The sequence below is a fragment of the Pongo pygmaeus genome, chromosome 9 (assembly GCF_028885625.2).
Source record: "Pongo pygmaeus isolate AG05252 chromosome 9, NHGRI_mPonPyg2-v2.0_pri, whole genome shotgun sequence".
Lineage (NCBI taxonomy): Eukaryota > Metazoa > Chordata > Mammalia > Primates > Hominidae > Pongo > Pongo pygmaeus.
The window spans coordinates 31,070,537-31,095,085 of NC_072382.2; the positions used below are offsets into that span (position 1 = coordinate 31,070,537).

A 24,549-nucleotide genomic window follows, 5' to 3' on the forward strand; every position below is an offset into this window, starting at 1 on the left:
ATAGGGGCCTTGAACTGTCTGCTTCATGAGTTTTTCTATTTTTAATTTTTTTTCTTTTTTGAGACGGAGTCTTGCTCTGTCACCCAGGCTGGAGTGCAGTGGCTCCATCTTGGCTCACTGCAAGCTCCGCCTCCCGGGTTCATGCCATTCTCCTGCCTCAGCCTCCCAGGTAGCTGGGACTACAGGCACCCGCCACCACGCCTGGCTAATTTTTCTTTTTTTTTTTGTATTTTTAGTAGAGATGGGGTGTCACCATGTTAGCCAGGATGGTCTCAATCTCCTGGCCTCGTGATCCGCCCACCTTGGCCTCCCAAAGTGCTGGGATTACAGGCGTGAGCCACTGCACCTGGCCTATTTTTAATTTTTTGAGATTGGTGCCATGTCAAGGGTTCTAGTACTCCAAGCCATTAACACAACTGTTTCTTCTCTTCAGTGTCCTTAGCTTTAGATCTGTGAACCCAATGTGGAAGTGATCCTTTAGATTACTGACAAACCACAGGCCACAGGTCAAATCCCACCAGTAGCCTGTTTTTGTAAATAGTTTTCTTGGAACACAGCCACATCCATTCAATTTTGTATTGTCTATGGCTGCTTTTGCAGTTGCTACAGAAACCACATGGCCACAAAGCCAAAACTATTTACTCTCTGGCCCTTTAGAGAAAGTTTATCAACCCCTGCTCTAGCTGAGTATTTTACAATCATTGCCAAGCACTAGCATCCATAAAAAATGCTCATCTTGGCATCCATAAAAATGGTATTCATGGCTGGGCATGGCAGCTCACGCCTGTAATCCCAGCACTTTGGGAGGCCGAGGTGGGCGGATCACGAGGCCAGGAGATCAAGACCATCCTGGCTAACACCGTGAAATCCCGTCTCTACTAAAAATGCAAAAAAAAAAAAAAAAAAAAAAAAAAAAAATTAGCCGGGCGTGGTAGTGGGCGCCTGTAGTCCCAGCTACTTGGGAGGCTGAGGCAGGCGAATGGCTTGAACCCGGGAGGCGAAGCTTGCAGTGAGCCGAGATCACACCACTGCACTCCAGCCTGGGCGACAGAGCAAGACTCCATCTCAAAAAAAAGAAAAAAAAAGGTATTCATAAGGTACCTCGAGGGATGATGAAATGAGTAACCTGACAAATCTTTGGGGCTTGAGAAAGCCTACTCTACACCACTTGGGGCAGGACATGACATAGCATATATTTGGGATACACCTGCCTGAGAGCCCAGTCTTCATTTGAGGAATCTAGGAACAATACATGATCCAAATCTTGGTACTGTGGGTCCTGCATTTGGATTTCCATGTGGATTTCATTTTGGCCAGGGCTGGAGTTACTGCCCCTGTTCATGATGGTGGTGCTGGTGACCTATGGGGCATCCTAACCTCCTTCCCAGGCAGATGTCCCTGCTGCATTGGCCAACATGTGGCTCCAAAACGAGACTTAAAGAAGCATAAAGATGTTCCCATCATTGGTGGGGACAATCTGAGCCATTTGTGTTTTGAAACTAATTACTAGCCCACCTATGCAAGAGCTATAGTGTGCTCCTGAATATGTGGTCAGAATCTGTTACAGTTATCACAGCCACTTGTCCTTTTCCCTTGAACAATGCTGTAGCAAAGGCAGAAACACCCATCTTCCAATATGATTTCCCAGGGCCCATTACATTAACTGGTGTCCACAACTTTGCCTCTGTATTCCAATCATATCAGCTGTGGAATCCTGAAGCATCCATCACATTTTGAGGTCCCACCAACATATTCTTCCTTTTTCTCATTTTATTTGGCATAAATTCATTGCAAAAGCTATGACAGAAGTGACTGTCCACTGTTTATATTGCTATAAGGGAAATGAGTGGGTCAAGAACCATTTGTACAAACAGAAAGAATGAAACTGCAAATTTATTATAAAGTATAAAAATTAAAAAACAAAACCAAGCCTAACCAAAAAACAAAAAGCAACAACACACAACCTTTCCAGTTTACATTAACTTTGAGCATCACACACTATTAACCACTTAGTTGCATTTTTTAAAAATGTCAATTTCAAGGTAGAGGGAGCTGAGTCAGGTAATAGGCCAGCCATCACAGTGTAACTAATTTAATGCCAAAATAAAACACTGATCTCATTTGAGAAAAAAAGAGATGAGACTATTTTCTGGTTGGCGTAGATTTAGGCAATGTATAAAAAAGCTTCCTGGTTGGAATGAGTTAAAAAATATTGCTGGCCACTAATGTGCCATCTTGAGTTGGAAAATAAACCCCACCCCGCCCCCCCCCCCCCAAAAAAAAACCCCTGCCGCTTTGGTGTCCTATTTATATATTTTTAAAAACATTCATTAAAAAAATCAAATCTATAATAAAAATGTCCCTGTTTGCTTTAAAAAAAAACAACATTAGTAGGCATCCCTTATCTACTAAAACCATTTGTTTTTCCTAAGATGCCTGGAAGCAGAAAAGCGAGTGAGATTAACTCACTGCGCAATTAATTAAAATTAGAATTCTTTCCTCTAAACAACTTCCAGAGCACCAGAAAGAAGAAGGGGCCCCATCAAAGGGAGAAATAAAGCCCTTCTGACTCACAGGAGATGAAATGTTCAGCCAGAGTTCTAACACATTCTGGCTGTCATCAAAAGTTCTTTATTGGATTACTCAGAAAATAACTCAAGTGCTATTTTAAAAATGAAAGATACAGGCAGCTAGGTTCCTTTCCCTTTTTCTTTTTCTTTCTTTTTTTTCTTTTCTTTTTTTTTTTTTTAAAACAAAACAAAATATCAGTGGCTAGCTTTCCTGTAACATCCTTTGGATTTACTTAAAAAAAGAAAGAAAAGTCTACAGAACAGGATCACTGAATGCCACTTCAGCCCCACTTCTGCAGGCTCTGTTTTAATTAGCATCAAACAGGTTACTGAACATTTCTTCAGCTGCGGAAAGAAGTTCTGAATGGGTGACAGCTGCCTGGAGTGGCTCTACCTGGTTCCATTTTACCCCTCATCAGTCAGTGTGGTTTCTTGCCAAATAACACCTAATGTTTTACCCCTTATTCCTGCAGGAGGCAGGCCCTGTGGCTGGCTGGACACAGAGAAAGAAAGAGAAAAACTAGCACAAACATAGAGACTATACACGGAGGGAGAGTGGAGTCCCTCTTTCTGCTTCCTTCAAGAACTCGATAAATAATAACCTCAAAGTGCAACAATGCACAAATGTCTGGCACACAGGTTAGTCTGGAGTGACTTGTTATCACGGGGCTCAGCGGGGCAAGGGTGTGATCTCCTTTTGCATCTTTCTTTGGACCTTGTTAAAGGAAAAACAAAAAAAGAGACAGCTTTCCTATACACATATAAATAGTCCCTTAACTAGAAGGGAAAAAACAAACACACTGTTTCAAATGCATTTCTAAAAGATTTAAAATAAATCCAAATGGAAAATCTTGACTCCAAACTGTCTCTTGCCCATGTGTCTCAGAGGAGAAACTACTGGGATGTTGGGAGAGGCCTGACCCTGACCCTAACTCTAACTAGAGGTGCTGGTATTGGGACCTTGGGAAGAGGAGCGTGCACAGGTGCAGGGAGCCAGGAGAGCTTGCTGGAGGTATTGAACATGGCTCTCACCTGTGACAGAAACCAGTGTCCTCAAGTCCAAACGCACAGGTAAAAAGGACTTTGCAAGTGTTAAGGGAACTTTGGAGGCCAGTGTTGAGGCTGCATGAATGAGCAAGACAGGCTGGGTGTGGGCCACAGGGACACAGAGCCAGGTCAGACTTTGGGCCAACTTAAGTTAGGTCCTCATTCCTTGGCTACAGGCAGGTCAGCTGGGAGGGTGACAGTCCAGAAACCAGGTTAAGTGGCTGTAGAGCCAGGGCAGGTGTAGACTCTTGGGAGCCTGCATTTTAGGAGCTGAGAACTTGGATAAACTCATGGGAGGGGCTCCCTGCCTATTTTAGGATGAGGTTGATGATATACGCTGCTGGGGAAAGCTCTCAGAATGAGCATTCTTGGGCAAATTTCTAAAGCCAGAATTTATACAGGGTAGATGGTTTCAGAGTCCTTCACAAAACCAAAATAACGTTGAGACTGCTGAAGGGTGTTACTCACGTGCAAAGTTTTCTTTGGCCACTGACTCTGCTGAACTGGGGGCAACATATAGGATTGTGCAAGGCAGGTTTTGATGCTCAACTGGATTTTTTTGGGGGGAGGTGACCATCCAATGATGGCCTCCTGGTTAGATCATCTAACCCAAATCCCCAAATGCTATAAGGTAACTACCCAGCAGAGAGAATTGGGTCCAGCGTCTCCTGCACTTCTGAGCATCCAATACAGCACAGAAACATTGCTCTCTCCCAGCCTATTTCAATACTGTTTTATATGCTGTCTCTCCAACAGAAACAGAATAATGTGAAAAGTGAGGGTGTGATCTCGGGTCCCAAGGGAAGAGTGACCTCACAGAAAAGATGCACAACAGATCATGTCAACTGAGAGGCCAGAAAAACATCTCTGAATTCTGGGGGAGGAGGCGAATGCAGAGATAGCTAATATCCCAAACTGTAACTTGAGACACCCTTACAGGTGCTTAAAGAGCTTCCCATGAGCACAAATTGTTAGAACGGCAACAAGTCAGAGCAGATTAACCCATATGGACTTTGGAATAACTGGGACTTATACTTCTTCAGTGCCCTGGCTAGGCTCAGAGTCCCTGGGCTCAGCAGTGCCCTCCTGGGGGCCAGGCTGCCCCGGGCTGTGGCTGGTGTCTTCCACGCTCAGGAGGCTGCTGGCTGCCTGGGAGCTGGCACTGTTGGCACTCCCGGACCGGGAGCGGTAGGGGGGCAGGTCGGCTTGATTCAGAGATTCCGTGTCAGAAGAGTAGGGCGGTGGAGGAAGGTCATACCACGCAGGCCTGTGATGGGGACAGCAGGGGGGCAGGGGCAATGGAGACAGGAAGAGAAGAGAACACATTAGGGCCAAGATAAGCCAACTTCAGCCCATTTCTGAGACAGTGTTTCCAGTGCGAATGAGATTTTCCCTCCAAGTACAAAGACAATTAATTCAAGGACCAGGAACCACAGCGGAACAGAAAAGGCCAGTGTGTTCTGGCTGGTTCGTGTTGACCAGACGGTGCCAAAACCACATCCTCTGGGTAGAACCAGAATGAGGTCGCCCACCAAGTCCCTTGGCTCAACCTGGGTGGTTTGGCATTGCCACTCTGCTCCATCAGCCAAAAGCCCTGTGGCCAAGAGGCTGGGCTGGTATCTTGACTGGGCCTCTGGGAACATGGAATTGGCATTTCTATTGAAAGCCAACTCTTCCTGGCTATGAACTGGGGTGAGAGGACATCCTCTCAACACCTCGTTCTGTATCGGCAGAAGGGGCTTAAAAGGAATGAATTTAACAGAAAAGACATTTTATTTTCTAGCTCTCATTTACTGAAGGCTTCTCATGAGCCAGGCACTTTGCCATGCCCCTTACATTCCTTACCTTATTTAATGCTCACAAGAATGCTGGGAGGTGGGCATTACTTTCATGCCTGTTGCTCTAGTGAGGAAACTGAGGCACAGGGACATTCAATGTCTGGCCCAGGATCAGAAATAACTGGTAAACAGCAATGCTGGGATTTGAACCCACACATTCTGTTTCCAGATTCAGCAATTTTAACCTTACCCTATGCTGGATGGTCCAAATGAAGAGGTTATGAGTGGGATCTTTATTAGGTGAGGAAGGTCCTGAATTCTTACACTTATTTGCAAAGAGATCCTTAAGTGCCATCCTCTCCCCTGACCTCTGAAACTTTATTCACCTTCTATGAGGAAGGAAAACGAAGATTAAATAATGTAAGAGCTGCCATAGAAGAGGGTCCAAGGAAGAGCCCAGTCACCATCAGAACATGGCCTGCAAAATGTCTAATGCCACACATGGCAGAGCTTGAGGAAGAGGGATGCTCATCAGGAAACGGGCCCACTACTTGCTTCAACTACAGAACTCTGCTTCCTGGCTTTATACATACTAGGGGTTCTTGTACAATTCCATTTGCAATGTGGTACTGCTTAAAAAAGCTTGAAAGTGCTCCTTTCCACCTCCTTTATTTTATAGGTGAAGCCAAGCAAACTTAAGGAACTCACTGATTCTCTCATTCATTCACTTCTTCATTCATCCATTCATTTGACAGATATTAACCAAACCTCTCACAGGTACTGGGCACTGCTCTGCAGTAGCAGGTGAGGCTCAGAGCTAGTCTGTGGCCAGAACATGGACCAGTGTGACATTCCCAGGAGGAGCAGGCCAGGATCCTAACTGCATGTTCCTCAGACAAGTCATTTAACATCCCAGAGCCTCAGTTTCCTCATCTGTAGAATTTGGAAATTTCCTGATTTGTGCAACTATCACCATAATCCAGTTTTGGAACATTCCTATCAGTTTCCTCCCTCAGTGAGGCGCTAAGAGGATTAAATGAGGTGATACATGTAGAGAATTTTGCAAGGACTTGGCAAATGTCAGATGCTGCCACTGCCTATAGCAGCTGAAGCCAGGCTCTTGGCAAGACCTAGGAACCTCAGTGTGTGCACCTATTCCCCTCCCCGCAATGGATGACCTCTCCCGCCTCAATCTCTTCCATCCAGCACACACCTCTGGTCCAGCAAGGCCTCAGAGTAGGAGGGTGGGGAGCCTACTTCCGACGCATTCTGCTCCGCCTGGCTGGCCACATACTGGATGCCATTATTGACGTTGTAGGTGACGTTGCAGTGGTGGGGGTGGTCCAGGACCACCAGGCGGGACAGCAGCACAGGGTGCTGCAGCCGGTGCACGGGCAGCGTCATGAGGTTGTTCCGCTTCCGCTGGTGGTGCAAGACCAGTGCCAGCAGGGCCACCACCAGCACGAAAATGACGGAGCTGCCGATGATGGCATAGGTGATGCTGGGGTAATACACAAGCTGGTTCTCTGAAGTCACAAACACCTGCCCGCTGCCGGGTTCTGAGAAACCCAAGAGAGGAGAGAAAAGAGAGAAGGTTACCAGTTTGGCTAATCTTTGTGTTTCAACAGCAGCCCCAGAACTTGCACGCGAATGTTCACAGTAGCCCTATTCACAATAGCCAAAAAGTGGAAACCGCCCAAATGTCCACCAACCGATGAACGGATAAACAAAATGTGGTACATCCACCTAATGGAATATTATTCAGCCACAAAAAGTTAATAAATACTGATACATGCTACTGCATGGATGGACCTCAAAAACATGATGCAGTGAACTAAGCCAGACACAAAAGATCACATATTGTATGATTCTGTTTATACGAAATTTCCAGGAAAGGCAATTTTACAGAGGCAGAAAGTAGATTAGTGGTTGCCTGGAGTGGGAAAGAGAATGGGGATTAACAGTCAATGGGCATGAGGAATCCTGTTGGGGTGATGGGAATGTCCCGAAACTGGTTTACGGTGATGGTTGCACAAATGGTAAATTTCCCCCCGCAAAATCACTGAACCGTACACTTAAAATGGACAAATTTTAAGTACTGCAAATAAAATCTCAATTAAGTTGTTTTAAAAGTATCATATGCTATCCACGGAACAGGAGTGAGCATTCTTGTGGCAGAAATCCGTTCTTTAGTAGAAATTTATAACATAACACACCTCAGGAACACAGGTAGTACCTCTGGGGTCCTCATACTTGCAGATCATTTATTTCACGCCAGGCTTCACATGGAGCTTTTGGGATGGAGAGCCAGCACAGCCCAGGCTAACAGCAGGAACTCCTGGGCTCAAATCCCAGCCCCTCAAAACTTGCTTGCTGTGTGCCCTTTGGAAGTGCTACCCTCTTTGGGCTGCAAAATGGAGATGTAATAGTGCCCAGTTCTTGGGGCTTCTGTGAGCCTGAAATGAGTCAATACTCATCAGGCCCCTGAACATAGCTATATGCTGTGCTCTTTAAGTGCATGTGTTCGGTACATACAAGTATATGATTGATTATTTATTTATTTATTTATTTGAGACAGGGTCTCGCTCTGTCACCCAGGCTGGAGTGCAGTGGCACAATCTCAGTGAACTCAACCTCCGCCTCCTGGGTTCAAGCAATTCTCTCACCTCAGCCTCCCAAGTAGCTGGGACTACAGGTGCGCGCCACCATGCTCAGCTACTTTTAGTGTTTTAGAGATGGGGTTTCGACCATGTTGGCCAGGCTGGTCTCGAACTCCTGACCTCAAGTGATCCAACTGCCTCGGCCTCCCAAAGTGCTGGGATTACAGGCGTGAGCCACTGTGCCTGGCTAAGTACATGCTTTATATCACATCTCCCTGCCTCATAACAACTCCATGGGGTAGGTGGTGTGATTCTCCTTTTTATTTTAGATGAAGAAAATGAAGCTCAGAGAAGTCAGTTCCCCTGACCAAGGCCACACAGTTTGGAGGTAAGGAGCTGTGCGTGAGTTGAGTCCAGGGGTCTGACTTCAGAACTTGGCCCCAGCGTTCTGCTCTACATCACCTGAATAAGACCTGCCAGGCAATCTGCAGGCACTTCCTCGGGAGTTCCAGGGTGAAGGTCTGGTACACATCCCACCCCTGCAGGTTGCTATCATAATAGCCTTCCCTCCACACATGCTAAGGAGCCATACTTCAAGCACTCAGGTAAGGAGCTTCCCAGTCAGCAGGACACACCTGGCCACCACTGTAAGGTCCAGGCAGGCGGAGGAAACCAGGGGTCCAAGCTGGGGACCCCTCATCTTTACAGAGAGCTGCCACTACCTACTGTCATGGCCTAGCTGGAAGAATAATCTAAATGCAGCTCAAGTGAGTAAACTTGGTGGCCACGACCCTGTCCTTGTTCCACCTGTGAGGCAGTGAGGAGGTTTCAGTGGGTCCACAGGGGTCAAAATGTAGCCACGAAATAGGAGCAGCGTCAGCGACTACAGGTGACTCATGTCCTCTGTCCTGGCATCGGCTAAGGGCTTTACTCCATCCCTCATCACTAGCTGTGCGTCTGTTTTGTTCACTGCTGTATCCCCAGAGAGTAGGATGGTGCCTGGCACATAGTAGGCACTCAATAAATACCCGCCACTCAATGGGAGAAAAATCTGTTTATTCACACGCCCTAGTAAAATGAGTGCTGTTATTATTGCTATTTTTCAGAAAAGCAAATTGACTCAGAGAGGTGAATTATTTTGTCTAACATCACCTAAGAAGTAGGCAGAGGAACAGGACTAGAATCTAGATGTTCCTCCTTCAAAAAACCACAAACTGCGAAACACATTGATTTCTCTTCTTTTCTGATATAAACATTTTCTGATTCCTCAGATGATCCCAATCTGAGACAAATGATGACCTTCCCCTTCAAGGTCCAGCTCTGTGTGTTGATTTGTTTCTCCAGCCACACCCAAACATAGACTAAAAGCTACAAAGATTCTCCAAGTCCCTGGTGGTCACTCTTTCAATGATTCATTGCACAGAAAGAAGCAAATAGGGGCCCAGCAGAAAAACAGAATCATGTTGCACTACAGTTAAGGGAGGGAGGCAATTCTGGATTTTTTCTGGAGACAATTAGCTGTCATTCAAGGATTCTATTGGAGTTTTGGAGTTTTGTCTGTTCTCAGTTAGATAGTTAGAAGCCGGGTGGAGGCTTGTGTATGTGTATGTTTCAGAATTCTGGCTTAAACTAAAATAACTTCTTTATTTTATTATCTAGCAGGGAGAGCTGCAGAGTTAGGAGCCTTGGGGGAATCCTGGAGCCACTGCTTCTAGCTGGTTGAGCTCAAGTGAGTCATTTAACTCTTAGAAGCCTCACCCTCCTTGTCTGTGAAATGGTGGTGGTCCTGGGTAAACAACAGTATCCGTGTCTCCCTGGACTATCCAGATGGTAGAGTATAATATATACACAAGTGCTGAGCACAGTGCCTGGCAAGGGTTTGCCTCAGTAAGGCTAGTTCTTTTTTGTAACAACCACCACCACAACAAAATAATAATTATTATATAATTACAGAATATATAATTATATAATAATGATAAAATAGACATAACATAAAATTTACCACTGTAACCATTTTAAAGTGCACAGTTCAGTGGCGCTTAACATTCATACACATTATTAACGTTCATACATGTTATTGTGCATCCATCACCACTATCCAGCTCCAGAATTTTTCATCATCCCTCACTAATGAACACTAGATTTTAGTGTTGCTGTTCTTACCATTATCCTCACCAACTTCTCGCAACTAGGGGTAGAAAGCTGGGGGAGCCACCTCTGGGGGATGGGGTTGGGTTGGGGAGAAGATATGAACAGACTGAGTTCCAATCCGGTGAGATGTATTTTTTAATTTTTTATTCCTTTTTAATTTTTAATATGTGTTTTTTGAGACAAGGTCTCACTCTGTTGCCCAAGCTGGAGTGCAGTGGTGCGATCTTGGTTCAACAGCTTCAACCTCCTGGGCTTGAGCCACCTTCCCGTCTCAGTGGCTGGGACTACAAGGGTGCGCCACACAACCTAGTTAACGTTCGCATATTTTGTAAAGACGGAGTCTCCCTATGTTGCCCAGGCTGGTCTTGAACTCCTGGGCTCAAGTAATCTATCCATCTCTGCCTTCCAAAGTGTTGGGATTACAGGCGTGATTCACCACTCCTGGCCAGTGAAATGTATTTCTTAAAGGAGGAAAGTGGGTAAACTGTCACACAGAAAACAAATGGTCCAGAGATTTTAAAACGCTGACTTCTGTGTAAACACGTGAGGTTTTAAGAATACAAGTGGGAGCCCTTTAAAATACATGGGATATAAAATGCCTGTGGAACTTAATGGTCTCACTTATGTCTCCGAAAGCAGGCTCTCTTCAGATCTCTCTTCACTTCGGCAGGCGAGACACAGCGATCACATTTGCCTGAGAAATTATGATGTTGCATAACTCAGTGGTGCCTGCTCTCGTTTTTGCTGTGTGTAAAATGTCATCTTGTGTTAATTCATTAATTAGGCCCACTTTTCTTAAGAGCTTAATGAGTCTGCTGGCCAAATTACTAATATCAGAGTTGCCTGGGACCTAAGTTCCAAGTGCATAATCCATGGATAATGAAGTTTCCATTTATTCTGGCTGTCCCTCAAGCTAATGCCCTTGTGCTCCACTGTCAAGCATCTTGAATTCTTGTCCTGTACGTGCCGCTTCTACTGTACTACTTCCAGGCAATCTGGTCACTACCTAGAAACTGCTGTTCTATCAAGACTGCCAGTAGCTCCACGGCCGCCTGTGGAGAAGCAGGCTGTGTTTTGTACAACTCCAGGGTGCTCTTCACCTCAAAGTCATTACATATTTGTTTAGTTATCATGACAGCCCTCTAGCAGATGGCAGCCAAGTGTCTTGAGGAGGAGTACCTTTAACTAATTCACTCAGAGGTGCTGTCTGGACCAGTGAAGGCACTCAAGCAGCTGACACTTGTGACTTGGTGTTCCTTCACTTCCAAAAAAATCCCCTCCTCCAGATGCAAATTAAATTTCCTACTGGATACCATTTTTTGCCTATCAGATTGGCAAAAGCGAAGTTTGAGCTCATATCCTGCTGGCCAGGTCTCAGGCAAACAGGTATATTCATGCCTGGTATATATGCAGGCATGGCTAGTGGGAGGGTAAGTCAGTACCAATCCAGGGTGGTGGAGGAGCTAATAATATATATTAATATAAAAATGTGCATATTCTTTGAGACTGGCCAGGCATGGTGACTCATATCTGTAAACCCAGCTCTTTGGGAGGTGAAAGTAGGGAGGACGGCTTGAGCCCAGGAGTTCGAGACCAGCCTGGGCAACATAGGGAGACCCTGTCTCTACAAAAAATAAAAATGTAATAATTTAGTAAATTAGCTGGGCGTAGTGGCATGTGCCTGTAGTCCCAGCTACTCAGGAGGCTAAGAAGGAAGATCACTTGAACCCAGGAGTTTGAGGCTGCAGCGAGCTATGGTCGTGCCACTATGCTCCAGCCTGAGTGACAGAGCGAGACCCTGTCTCTAAAAAACCAACAAACAAAATAAGCATTCATGAAAGCATGGTTCATAACAGCAAGATATATCAGAAACAATCCAAATGTTTATCAATTGCAGCCTGGCTAAATAAATTATGGTGTATCCGTACAATCTTGTACCTATTTTTACAATTAGGGAACCTCTACATATACTGATATGGAACAATCAGAAAGATATATCAATAAGGGGAAAAAAGCAAAGTTCAGTAGAGAATGTATAGAATATATCTGGAAAGACACAATATAACTAGTAACACTGGGAGCTTCCAGGAAGGGGAATAGATGCTGGTGGAGAGGGAGATTTACTTTTTATTGTTTACTCCTTCCTACTTTGTAGCATTTGTTCTGTATTATCTATTAAAAAAATAAGCACTCTGTCTTCTTCCTTTAGACTTGCCCAGGCTGATGGTGCATGTCAGTTTCTTTATTTTTATTTTTAGACATAGGGTCTTGCTATGCTGCCCAGGCTGGTCTTGAACTCCTAGGCTCAAGCGATCCTGCCACCTAAGCCTCTGAGTAGCTGGGATTGCAGCATGTGCCACTGCACCTGGCTCAGTCTCTTTATTGTTTCCTGTTCTTCTCTCCCTGTAGGTGCTTCTTGGGGTTCAGGCCTGACTGTCTCATGCTCACTTGGAGACCCCTTACTGACTCATGACTCCCTGAGGACAGCTTCCAATGCCTCCAGCCTGACCTCTTTTTTTTTTTGAGACGGAGTCTCACTCTGTCTCCCAGGCTGGAGTGCAGTGGCACAGTCTTGGCTACTGCACAATCTTGGCTCACTGTAACCTCCACCTGGGTTCAAGTGATTCTCCTGCCTCAGCCTCATGAGTAACTGGGATTATAAGCACATGACACCCACCATGCATGGCTAATTTTATATATTTAGTAGAGATGGGGTTTCACTATGATGGCCAGGCCAGTCTCGAACTCCTGACCTCAAGTGATCCACCCACCTCAGCATCCCAAAGTGCTGGACTACAGGTGTGAGCCACCATGCCTGGCCCAGCCTGACTTCCTAAGTCCAGAACTCCTGTTCTGGAATATTCATTGCCCTTCAAACTGACTCTTCCTCATCCCTTTGAAAAACTCCTACCTTGCAATTTTTTTAAAGTATTTTTTTCAGTCTGTTTTTCCTCCAGATTATATATTCTAAAAGTTAGATTTATTGAGGTATACCTTAGGCATAATAAAATTTGCCCTTTAAAAACACGCCGTTAGATGAATTCTGACAAAATGAAACAGTCACATGTCCTCTTCCACAATCAAGATATAGACCCTTTCCATCCCCCACAAAAGGTATTTTGTGCTTGTTGTGGTCAATCTTCTCCCCTCATTCCAAGCCTCTGGAAACCAGGGGTCTGTTTTCTGTCCAAATAGATTCACATTTTTCCAGAAAGCCATATAAATGGAATCCTACAGTATGCAGTATCCTACAGTATGTAAAAACAAATTTTTACATAGTCCTTTGCATCAATTCTTTCTTAATGGTTTGTGTTTTTTATATTCTATTCCATCTGGCTTCTTTCACTCAGCACACTGCTTTTGAAATTCATCCATGTTTCTTTAAGCGTTAATATTTCATTCCTTTTTGTCCCTGAGTAGTATTCAGTTGCATGGATGTATCACAATTTGTTTGATTCCCCAAATGAGGGAGGGTACTGGGCTGTTTCCAGTTTCAGGAATGCTGGTCTTTGTGCTAACATATATTTTCATATTTCTTGGGCATACATAGGGCTGAGAGATTTCTGGGTCATATGGGAAGCATATGTTTAACTTTACAAGAAATTTTCCCACTGTTCTCCAAAGTTGCTATAGCATTTCCCATCCCCACCAGCAGCAATGTATGAAACTCTCAGTCATCCTGTGTCCTCACCAGCACTTAGTAATACCAGTCTTTTTAATTTTAGCCATCTTAATAGGTATTTAGTGGTATCTTATTGATACCACTTAAAACTTCTTATTGAGGTTTTAATTAGCATTTCCTAAGACTAATGATGTAAGCATCTGTTCATGTACTGATTTGCTACAGTTTATCTTCTTTAATGAAGTGTTCATTCAAATCTTTTGTCCATTTTCAAATTGGTTTGACATTATTACTAGATAGTAAGGCATTTTATATGTTCTGTGACATAGTATTTTATCACAAATGTGTTTTGCAAATATTTTCTCCTAGTATATGGCTTATCTTTTCATTTTCTTTACAGTGTCTTAAAAAGAGCTTTTTGGTGTTTTCTTTTTTAAGACTAGTCAATGAAGAGAACGTTTCAAAACAAATTTTTATATAGTCCTTTGCATCAATTCCTTCTTAATGGTTTGTGTTTTTTATATTGGATTCAAGGAATCTTCCCCTAAATCATTGCTTAGAAGAAGTCTTATAGCTTTAGCCTCTACATTTATGTCCATGATCCACAGCAAGTTAATTTTTGTTTATGGTGCAAGGTAAAGGTCAAGGTTCTTTTTATCTCCCCATTTAGCTTTCCAATTTTTCTAACGCCATTTGTTGAAAAGCCTATCCTCTCTTATTGAATTACCTTGGCACCTTTGCTGAAAATCAATTGACCATACAAGTCTGAGTCTATTCTTAGACGACCTATTTTGTATGATTGAGCTATAGAACTATCTTTATGCCAATAAGGGTGTTGTTAACTACAGCTTTATAGTTAAGTCTCGAAATGAGGTAGTGTGTCTTGCATGTCTTTTTCCCCCTTCCAAAATGAACTTTATCTCTGATTATAAAAATCCATGTTCATTATTTTAAAAAAAGTAATATAGAAATGTTCAAGGCAGACAAAACGTCCCCTCCTCTCCCCCAGACCTATTAGGATTCTACCAGACATGGTTTACAGTTTGGTATAGACCAGGAGCTGGCAACCTTTTTCTGTCAAGGGCCAGATAGTAAATATTTTATGCTTTGTGAGCAACACAAGTAGATAAAAGCTGTCATGGACAATATGTCAATGAATGAATGTGGTTGTGTCCCAAACAAACTTTATTTACAAAAACAGGTGGCAGGTCAGATTTGGCCCACTGGCATAGTTTGCTGTCTGCCCACAGCATAGATCCTTGAAAACTGCTCCCTATGCTTATGCACACACATGTACTTTTCTTCATGCTATATGGATACTTCAGCATGTGGGCATCTTTCCTTGTTACCCACACCTTTGTGAAAGAACAGCCACACAGTATCCCCCTATAGAGATAAACTACAGTTTATTTAACCAAACCTCTACTGAAGTACCTTTAGGTTGCTCCCCATTTTTGCTATTACAAACAATACTACAATACCATTCAGGCAGACAGTGAGGGTCATGAGGGACGGGGCCAGTGATCTTTGGTCACTGATGTAATTATTTCTTTGAACGAATTCCTAGATGCTGGATGTTTCCCTGGCCATTTGGTCTGCCAGGTTTGAACACTTGGGGTTGTCTTGAACATTCTCCTTTTTCTCTGTCCACATCAAGCAACCAAGTATGGTCAATTTCTACTGTGCTGTGTTTCTCCAGCCTCTTAACCTCACGCCCATTCTCATGGCCACATCCAGGCCCAGGCCAGGAAGAAAACCTCCGTGAGAGTCTTGCCACCTGTAGCTTCTTCGGACTCTAGCCTTTTTGCAATACTCCCACAAGTCTGAACATTACCCAGGACTGTGTTGCTGTGTAATTCTTGTAAAATTCTTCAGATCAAGGAACCTCAGTGGCTCACATCACCCTGTTTGGCCTGTCGTTCACGGACAGCACTGTTCCCTGTGATTAATTTCCCAGCATCAACCCCCAGAGGGCATGGGGAAAAGTCCAGAGTTGGAATGAGGAACACCATTTGCCTTGTGACATGTCCTCATTCCTGATTTGAACTAAATAATGATACTAATAATACTAACAACCATCACCACCACGCATATTTGCTTTGAACTCAAAAACAAGAGTAAACAATATCATCACCATAATTATCCTGGCAGTTCTAACCCTATTCTCATTAATATCTGATGTGTTTTACACATTCTAACACTTTTAATCCTTACACCATCTGTATTGAGTTGAGTAGTGTCCCTCCAAAGGTATGTCCGCCCAGAACCTCAGAATGTGACCTTATTTGGAAAAAGGGTCTTTGCAGATAACAATTAAGGTAAGAGTTTCAAGATGAGCTCATTCTGAATTAGAGTGAGCTTTAGATCCAACGATAAGTATCTTTCTGAGAGACAGAGAAGGAGATGACACAGAAAGAGACAAGGGCAAAGGCCATGAGAAGTTGAAGGCAGAAACTGGAATCATGCAGCCCCAACCAAGCCAAGGAACACCAAGAATTGCCAGCGGCCCCAGAAGCTAGGAATGACGCATGGAACGGACTCTCCCTCAGAGCCTCCAGAAAGAACAAACCCTGCCAGTACCTTCAATTTGCACTTCTGGCCTCCAGAACTGTGAGAGAATAAATTTCTGTTGTTTCAAAGCCAAGTTTGTGGTCATTTGTTATGGCAGCCCTAGCAAACGAATACACCCTCCTGTGAAGTAGACCATTTCACAGGTGAGGAAATGGGAACATAGGTTAAGGAACTTGCCCAAGTACTCCGTACACCTGAGGAATTATTAATAGCTATTATCAGAGCTAGCTAGTGGAGAAACCAAGAGGAACCCAGGAAGTCTGGTTCCAGCATCTGTGCTCTTAGCCCATGGCTTTATTTCATTTTACATATGTGGCTATCTCACCATTAAGTTCTTGGTGGGCAAAGACCAGGCTTGCTCCTTCTTGGAACCCCACTCAGGGCTCACCGCAATCTGTGAAATACAACAGGTACTCCACAGTGTTTTTTGATATTGGTAAACTAACTCTGAAACATGTCAACATGGTAATTCACAATTTCTTCACTTACAGAGTCAAAACTACAGGAAGGTGAACATTTGAAGAAGAAAATGAGGATAACCTAGATGCTGAGCAGTGAGCACTGAACCTCCTTCTTCTACTCTTCCTTTGATATACACAATTTCCTTTCTTCTTTACAACAATCCTGTGAAGTGTGCCATTTTATTATCAGAGAGGTTAAGTAACTTACAGAAGGTCACAGAGCAAACAAGTGGTACAACTAGTCTTTGGGTGCAGGAGTCTGATGTCAGAATCCATTGTGCTATCCTGAATACTTCTCTCTGCTCCCTCCTCTCCTCTGTCCCACTTATCCTGAACATCTGTCACCTCACTGTACTGCTCTTGCAATGGGGTCCCTTTCCAGTAACTTCCATGAAGACTCAATCTTAGAGTCTGATCAATATACTGGAAGTGTCTTCTGTGGGATGGCAAGAGGTATTTCATGAAAAAGAGTACCTTGGTCAAACAGGTGTGACAACGACTGGATTAGACAAGTTAAACCCCTTCCCCCCTCCTTTTTTGTAGCTGTTTGGAAGGAAGGTACAGATATCAAACTGTCTAGATTCAAACCTCAGCCATGTCACTCACTAGCTGTGTGGACTAGGAAAAGTTACTTTGCCTCTCTGTGTCTCAAAATCCTCACCTTTAAAATGGGATAATAGAACCCACCCCATAGGGTTATTTTTTGGATAAAAAGGGAAAATATGTATAGAAATGTTTAAAGTGGTGTCTGGCACAGAGTAAGTAGCATTCGACAAACCTTTTAGTTATTGTCAGTAGCTACTATTATTATAAGACTTGTCAGAACCTTTACTAGGCAAATGTCCACTGTGACACTTCATGAGAGGATGTGGTTATTTCCTCAACCTCAGTGCTAGGCTGAGATGGACAGAACACACACCATATTCCAAATATGTGCATTCCCAACATTCTAGAAGATATCTTCTCACAAATCAGAAAGGGGAATCCCTGGCCTTTGGGCAGGCTGTTGGAGGAAGCTCTGTGTTGCAGCTGCCAATGGAAGAAGATGAAGCTGAGAGACAACTATCTTAGCCCCATCCTCTCTTCTTGTGATACAGTGAGGCCCAGGTCCCAGGCCACATCAGTTAAGGTTCGGCATCACCATCACTGATGGCCAAGCACTGGGAGCAGCTCCTGAGCGTGAAGTGAGAGATGCCACCGTGGGGGCTGTATGACACTCTACCGCGTCTGACATTTGTCAAGAACTGAGCATGCAGGAGCTGATGTTGCAGAAATTCACAAGGAGTCCAAAGGCTGCCCTGGTTCTGTTCTTGGGATCTGCGAGTTTGTCACGGCCCCTTGCATAATCAGTTCATCGGTGCTACTCCTGCCTGTGAAACTTTATTACCCGGGGAAATGCTGAGTGTGCACACTTGGAGCTTGAGAGTGCAGAAAACTTTCTGAGTAATTTAGGGGAACGGGCTGATACAGAATCACTGTAAGCAGGGCTCCCAAGGGGGAGCTTTATCGACCATGAACAAATTCATGGCTTCTTGAGATTTCAGATCTGAACACAACGGCCCTGACCCAACGAGCTCCGGCATCTTGGAGGGCAGGGCTGTTCGTTTTGCACACACTGGGTTCTTGTTCTCCAGACACTGGGCTCTTGGGCTCCAGTCCCAGTGCAGGCAGGATGAGCATGCCCGAAAGGGGAGCACAAGACACATCCGATGCCAAACGGGACTCTGCACACCAGCCTCAACCAATCCCCAGTCCTGGTGCCTGTGCTTCATAACCTCCCTGTTCCCAGCCACTGTCCCTTCCACCTGCCTCCACTCTGGCTCCCCATGGTGTCTTTTCCACATGGCTGCAGGGTGCTCCTTCTAAAAACATTCATCTGTTCATGTCACTCCTCAGCTCAAAACCTTCCAGTGGCTTCTCATGTACTCAGAATAAAGTCCAAAGTCCTTACCATGGCCTCCAGGCCCTGAATAATCTTGTCTCCATTGCTACTCTGACTTCCACTCCTGCTCCTCCCTGGCTGCTGCTGCAGACCCGTTGGCCTCCTTGATGTGGTTCTGGAACACACCCAGCATGCACCTGCTACAGGGCCCTTGCCGTCTGCTTAGCACGACCTTCCAGGGCATCCGCATCACTCACGATTCCATTCAAGACTCTACTCCTTTCTGGCCCACTGACATCACTCTCCATCCCCCTACCCACCTCGTCTACCTTCACAGCACTGTCACTGCCTGTCATTGTACATTCTATTTGTATTTAATTGTCTCTCTTTCCTACTGGAATAGAACTCCCTGAGGGCAGAACTGAATTCTGCTTGCTCATCCCTGAATCCCCAAAGCTCCAAATAGTAAAAATTTGCTGCGAGAAGCCGGCAGAGTGTCTGTAACTCTGTGGCCCTGTGAAGTCTTGGCTTGTGCATCTTTCCTATGAGACTCCATGCCTTCATGGCCATCATTCCATTCAGCCTCACAGGTGAGAAAAAGAAGCCTGAGAGAAGTGAGGTCATTTGCCCCAGGTCACACAGCCAGGAAGTGATGGAGCTGAGACACGAGCCCAGGTCTGTCTGGCCAACACCCAGAGATGACACATGGTATGAGGGCAGGTCCCACTCAACCAGTTTTCCCAGTGATCTGTTTTGGGGAAGGGAAAACCACCCTCGTGGCTGAAATATTCACACTGTTATTGACGGGCATTGGCTGAGCTCAAGATTTATACAGAAAACACATGTTCACTGCATAAAAACAGTCTCATCCTTCTAGAATCTTCCTTCTCACAAATGAGGTGGGAACAATGTAACCCTTTCCCAGAATCATCTAGAGATCCACCAACTCGTAGGACCAAAAGTGTGGGGCCAGTGCAGGCAGACTCCTCTCCCAAAGTGGCCAAGATGGTGCCTTGACATAGTCACTCCAGGCCAACCCCGCAGACTGGACCTGGGTCTGCCCCCACTCACAGCCCTTCCAGGACTTCCTATTTGCCAAGGGTCAAGTCCCACGCCCTCATCATGAAGGTCAAAGCTCTTCACCCCGACTTTCTCCCCCACTGTCCTCTCTCACTGCCTCCTTCTCTAGCCAGCCACGCCTAAAACAACTTGCCTGACTAGTGCCTAAATCCTGTCAACACTGGGCCCCACAGCCTCCTGGTTTAAAAGAGGCTACTGAAAGCATTTAGTGAAGGGACAGTGGGATTAAAATTGGGACTGTAAAATCAGGATGAACAACTTGTACCTGCCACAAAGTTTAGATGAACACTGAAGACTGTTTTAAATTTGAGCCAAGTGAAGTGACTGTGAGCTTGCTTCTGTAGTTTCCTTTTACCTGGACGAAGAGTCTGACCCTTCACACTAGATTAAAATAGGCCTTGGGAGTGCTGAATGGCAGAGAAGAGAAAACGCTGCTGAGAGGGAGGCAGGGAGAACAGTTGGGATTCACAGGGACACAGAGCCTCCAAGCTGTGATGCAATGGAGGGAAGTCTGGCTGGGTCCACATTTCATTCGTCCACTTGGAGAGACCAGATTCTGGCTGGGCCCTGTGCTCAGGTGCGGGGAGCAGGCCTGACCCCGGTGGCACTCCCAGGTTGGGAGTGGCCCTGGGGGGCTCATTTCACTCCTGCACGCCTCCTGTCATGGCCTCTGCCACAGTGGCAGCCACATTTTCTCAAGCCTGGAAGCATCAAGGGATTGTCTGGGCCACTGTAAACCAAGGGCATCCCCACATCCACCCCGACTTTCCTATTTAAAAAAAGCATCCCATGGGGCTGGAGAGCCTTTGCAGATTCCTATTCCAAGCACATCACCCATCCCAATTTAGATGCGGATTGAAAAAGTTTAATTTAAAGGGCAGACCAGCAAATGACTGAATCAAAAGAGAGCCATGAAAACCCCGCTGAACCATTACCATGGCAACTCAAGTTGCTAAAATTAACTGAAAAGAGGGTGATAGGAAAACTGGAGCTGCGCAACCTCAGACCGGCCATAGCAGGGGCCATTCTGGCCTCAAGCCAGAGGGAAATGAGAGAGGAGACCCATCTGCCAGGATGCTGGGAACCAGGACCATTGAGAGCTGGGAGACTAGTGCCCGAGGATTAAATTCAAAATGAGAGGGAGAGAAAGCAAGGGGAGGGGGAGTGGAAGAGGAACAGGGAGGGAGGGAGGGGGGGAGTGGAAGAGGAACAGGGAGGGAGGGAGGGGGGGAGCGAGGGGGAGAGAGAGGGGGGTGGAAGGGAGAGAGAGAGAAAGAGAAGAAAGTTCTAAACTGAAGACCGAATGAAGTAGACATTTCCCTGGAAATTTTCAGTCATTCTTATTCCAAAAGACTGAAGAGGTTTTCTATCTGCCTAACCGCTGCCATCCTTTGGGCAAATGGGAGCAGGAAGTCTCCCTGAAGGCTGTACTCTATCCTTTCAATAAGTGCTACTGAACAGCCAACTGGTATCAATGGCCCCTAATTTCTAAGCGGCTCACCCCAGAGAGTTTCTTAGAATGGAGGAAAGCCCCCAGCAGTCGCAGAGCTCTTTGAAGCCTGCTAAGAGCTGCTGTACACCCTCAGAATTTGATCTCTGCATCTGATGAGGAAGGGCCCAGTGATAAGCCAGGGAGTCGGGTGGCTAATGGCCTCTTTGCTAAGACACAGGCTCAGGGCAGTTGCAGAACTGGCTGGAGGGTAAGGCATTTAATTGGCTGTTTAAGATAGAAAAGGGCTTTTTTTTTTTTTTTGAGACAGGGTCTCACTCTGTTGCTCAGGCTAGAGAGTGCAATGGCATTTTTTAAATAGGAATTCACATTGCCACTAAAACTCAGTGAGAGGGTAATTGGGAGCTAGGGCCCAGTTGGCCTTTTTAGAACTCTGCTCAATTGTGTCATCGCTTCAGAAATGTCAACAGAAGAATGCAGTGAAAATGAGGGGTAGGAGTTCTTTGCTACCTCTCCTACTGCAGGCCACAAAAGCAGCAAAAGCCAGAGAGACAGCACGGGAAGGGGGTGGGACTTGGTAATGAGCTCATGCACCTGCACCGACATCAATCTCATCATTCTACCCATCCCAAGGGAAACCTCTGAGGCATCTGTCTCCTCTGCATCGAGTGGCTTTGCCAGACCCAGATTCCTATATATGATATCCTGGGCTGCTCCTGCAGGCCACATGCTGGAAATGACTATCCATGCCTCCTGGAATTTGCTGAATAAGGAAGGCTCTAAAGAATTACTATTTCTATTGCTTACTGTAGCTATTTACCTGTAGTGTTTGGTGGAAGCTGCAAAATTAAATGCTTAGCAGACATTCTTTGAACTCAATGGTCAGTTGGTTTCTGGTCCAGTAATAAGGCTTGGCCAATTACAATACAATAGTTTATTGAGCCTGCCGAGTCAGCGGCCAGAACGAATACTGCTAACTCAAGCAGGATGCAGGGAGCGGAGATGCTTTGATCAGTTTGTGAGTATGGTGTAATCACACACAAACAGCATTGCAGTGAAAAGCAAACCCTAAAAACTGGAGAGAGAAAAATCTGCTTCAGGCAGGCCATTGTTGCAAATAAAACCTCACTTGTGGGAGTTGGGAAAACAAGTATCATCATTAAATAGCAATTACAATCCTAGGCCAGGGACCCCAGGCAGTCACTGGAGCTGCAGGCCTCAGTGTTAAACCTGGTTCCTTCCTTTCCTTTTCCATTCACGTCCAACTCAGGGGCAGGTCCTGCTGATTCTGCTTCCATAATATGGGACAAGTTACCATCATCTGTTGCATGGATTATCATTTGAACCTCTTACTTGGTCTCCCAATTTCTGATCTTGCCCCTCTCCAATCCATTTTCCACACAGCACCTAGAAAGCTCGTTTTAGGAAATAAATAAGACCATGGTATGTTTCCTGCTTTATACTCCCGCCAAGCGTTGCTCACTGTACTGGAAATCCAAACTCCTAGCAATGGCTTAGACATATGATCTCTACAAGAGGCGCTTGGCTCTTCTACGACCTGCCTGTTAGCATCCTGTGTTCTAACTCAGGGGTCAGTAAAGTCCGGCCTACTGTCTGCTTTCATATATAAAGTTGTATTCGTACACAGCCATTCCCATTCATTATGTATCATCTATGGCTGCTTTCCTGCTACAATGGCAGAGTTGCATAGTTGAGACAGTGACTCTAGGGCCCATCAAGCCTAAAATACAAACTGACCCAAGGAGAGCTAATGTTAGTTCCTTGAGGAGACCAACACTGCAATGAACCATGAGCTTAGAGATGCGCAGCTTTCATCCAGCTCATAGTCTCTTTGGGAAGTTACTCTAATACACAAAATGTGGCAATCAGCATGAGGTAACTATAACTGCTGTAGAAAATAAATGGAGAAATGAAGAAATCAAGGAATAAATCAAGCACACCCCTCTCCCGCTATCCCTCCATTAGCTCTTTTGCTTTTTGTTATCTGTAGAAGTAAGCTACTGAAATGTTCCTATAGGAAATGGCAAACTTGGTCTCAATCTTGGCTATGAAATACCTGAGCAGTTAAAAATCTATCTGTTCTTGCCACCACCACCTCCCTGGATGGTTGAGCAATACTGCCTGCCTGTGCAATCCTGTCTTCTGAGAGGTACTTGGATGTCTCATATTTATGCTTCTTGAAATGAAGGCTTGGTGGAACATTTTAATGTTCCTTAAGACAAGGTGCTGGAGGCTCTATTCCAACACCAGTGGGCCTCCTGGGCAGCGGGTCACTGAAGCCGGTTGTTCCATAATAGATGAATAACTACAGGGTCTCGGGCTGTGGAGGGTTCAAAATCACTCATTCAATTCTATAAAGAGGAAATAATAACCAAGTATCCCCGGGGCCGCTTTAGAATCCCTGTTGAAAGCTCTCGAAACACCTAAGACAGGCTGGAGAGCTCAGGCAAGCATTTTAAACATTAATGGGGCTGTGTTTAAAACAAGAAAGTGAAGAAATCAAAGTCTTCTATTGCCAACAGAGGGCCCAAGCTGGCCTCCTTAGGAAGAGGAATAAAAGGACCTACACAGTCTGATGTGATACAAAGATGAATCCCACAGAGGGCAGGCAGCAGAGTGAATTCACTCATTCATCATACATTTCCTAGCACCTACTAAGGGCCAGCCAGGGTGCCAGAAGATTCTGAGCCACTATTATGGGGCATGAGTTATTGGGGAATGGATGGGGAGCTCTGGGAACCTCAGGATTACCATGGCTAAGATTATTTAAAATCTACTTTTGAATAGGCAAAATATGCATGATTCAAAATTCAAAAAGTAAGAAAGGATTTGCAGACAAAAGTAAGTCTGTTTCATGTATCTCTCTCCTAGCCACGGGCTTCCCCTCCCCAGAGGCAACCCTTGGCACCTATTTATTTTGTTCAGTTTCTTTTTTGTGAAGACTTCCAGGAATAGTACAGGCATATATTAGCACATATCTATGGTTTTAACATGCATGGTAACACCTTGATTTTTTTACTTAATTAAGCACATCAATACATACTTTTAACCAATTACCATTTTGTCTATTTAATAAATACCTATACAGCACTATCTATATGCTAGGTTCTCCTTTTTTAAAATTTAACTTTTTATTTGGAGATAAGTTTAGACATACACAAGAGTTGCAAAAATAGTACAGTTTGGCCAGGCATGGTGGTTCACGCCTGTAATCCCAGCACTTTGGGAGGCCGAGGCAGGTGGATCACGAGGTCAGTAGTTCGAGACCAGCCTGACCAACATGGTGAAACCCTGTTTCTACTAAAAATACAAAAAT

The 24,549-nt window shown here is 44.9% G+C and overlaps 1 protein-coding gene across 4 annotated transcripts in view; it reads right to left on the reverse strand.

The window, feature by feature from the left end:
• Positions 1-1,875: 1,875 nt before the first annotated feature.
• Positions 1,876-24,549, reverse strand: part of LDLRAD3 (low density lipoprotein receptor class A domain containing 3) — a 287,881-nt gene continuing 265,207 nt past the window's right edge. For all 4 annotated transcript variants that reach the window (XM_054439920.2, XM_063671005.1, XM_063671003.1 and 1 more), the window contains 2 exons: positions 6,609-6,954; positions 1,876-4,884 (listed from right to left, as the gene is read on the reverse strand). In XM_054439920.2, coding sequence (XP_054295895.1) covers positions 4,647-4,884; positions 6,609-6,954 — 584 coding nt within the window. In that variant the 3' untranslated portion in view covers positions 1,876-4,646. The remainder of the gene's footprint in view (positions 4,885-6,608; positions 6,955-24,549) is intronic.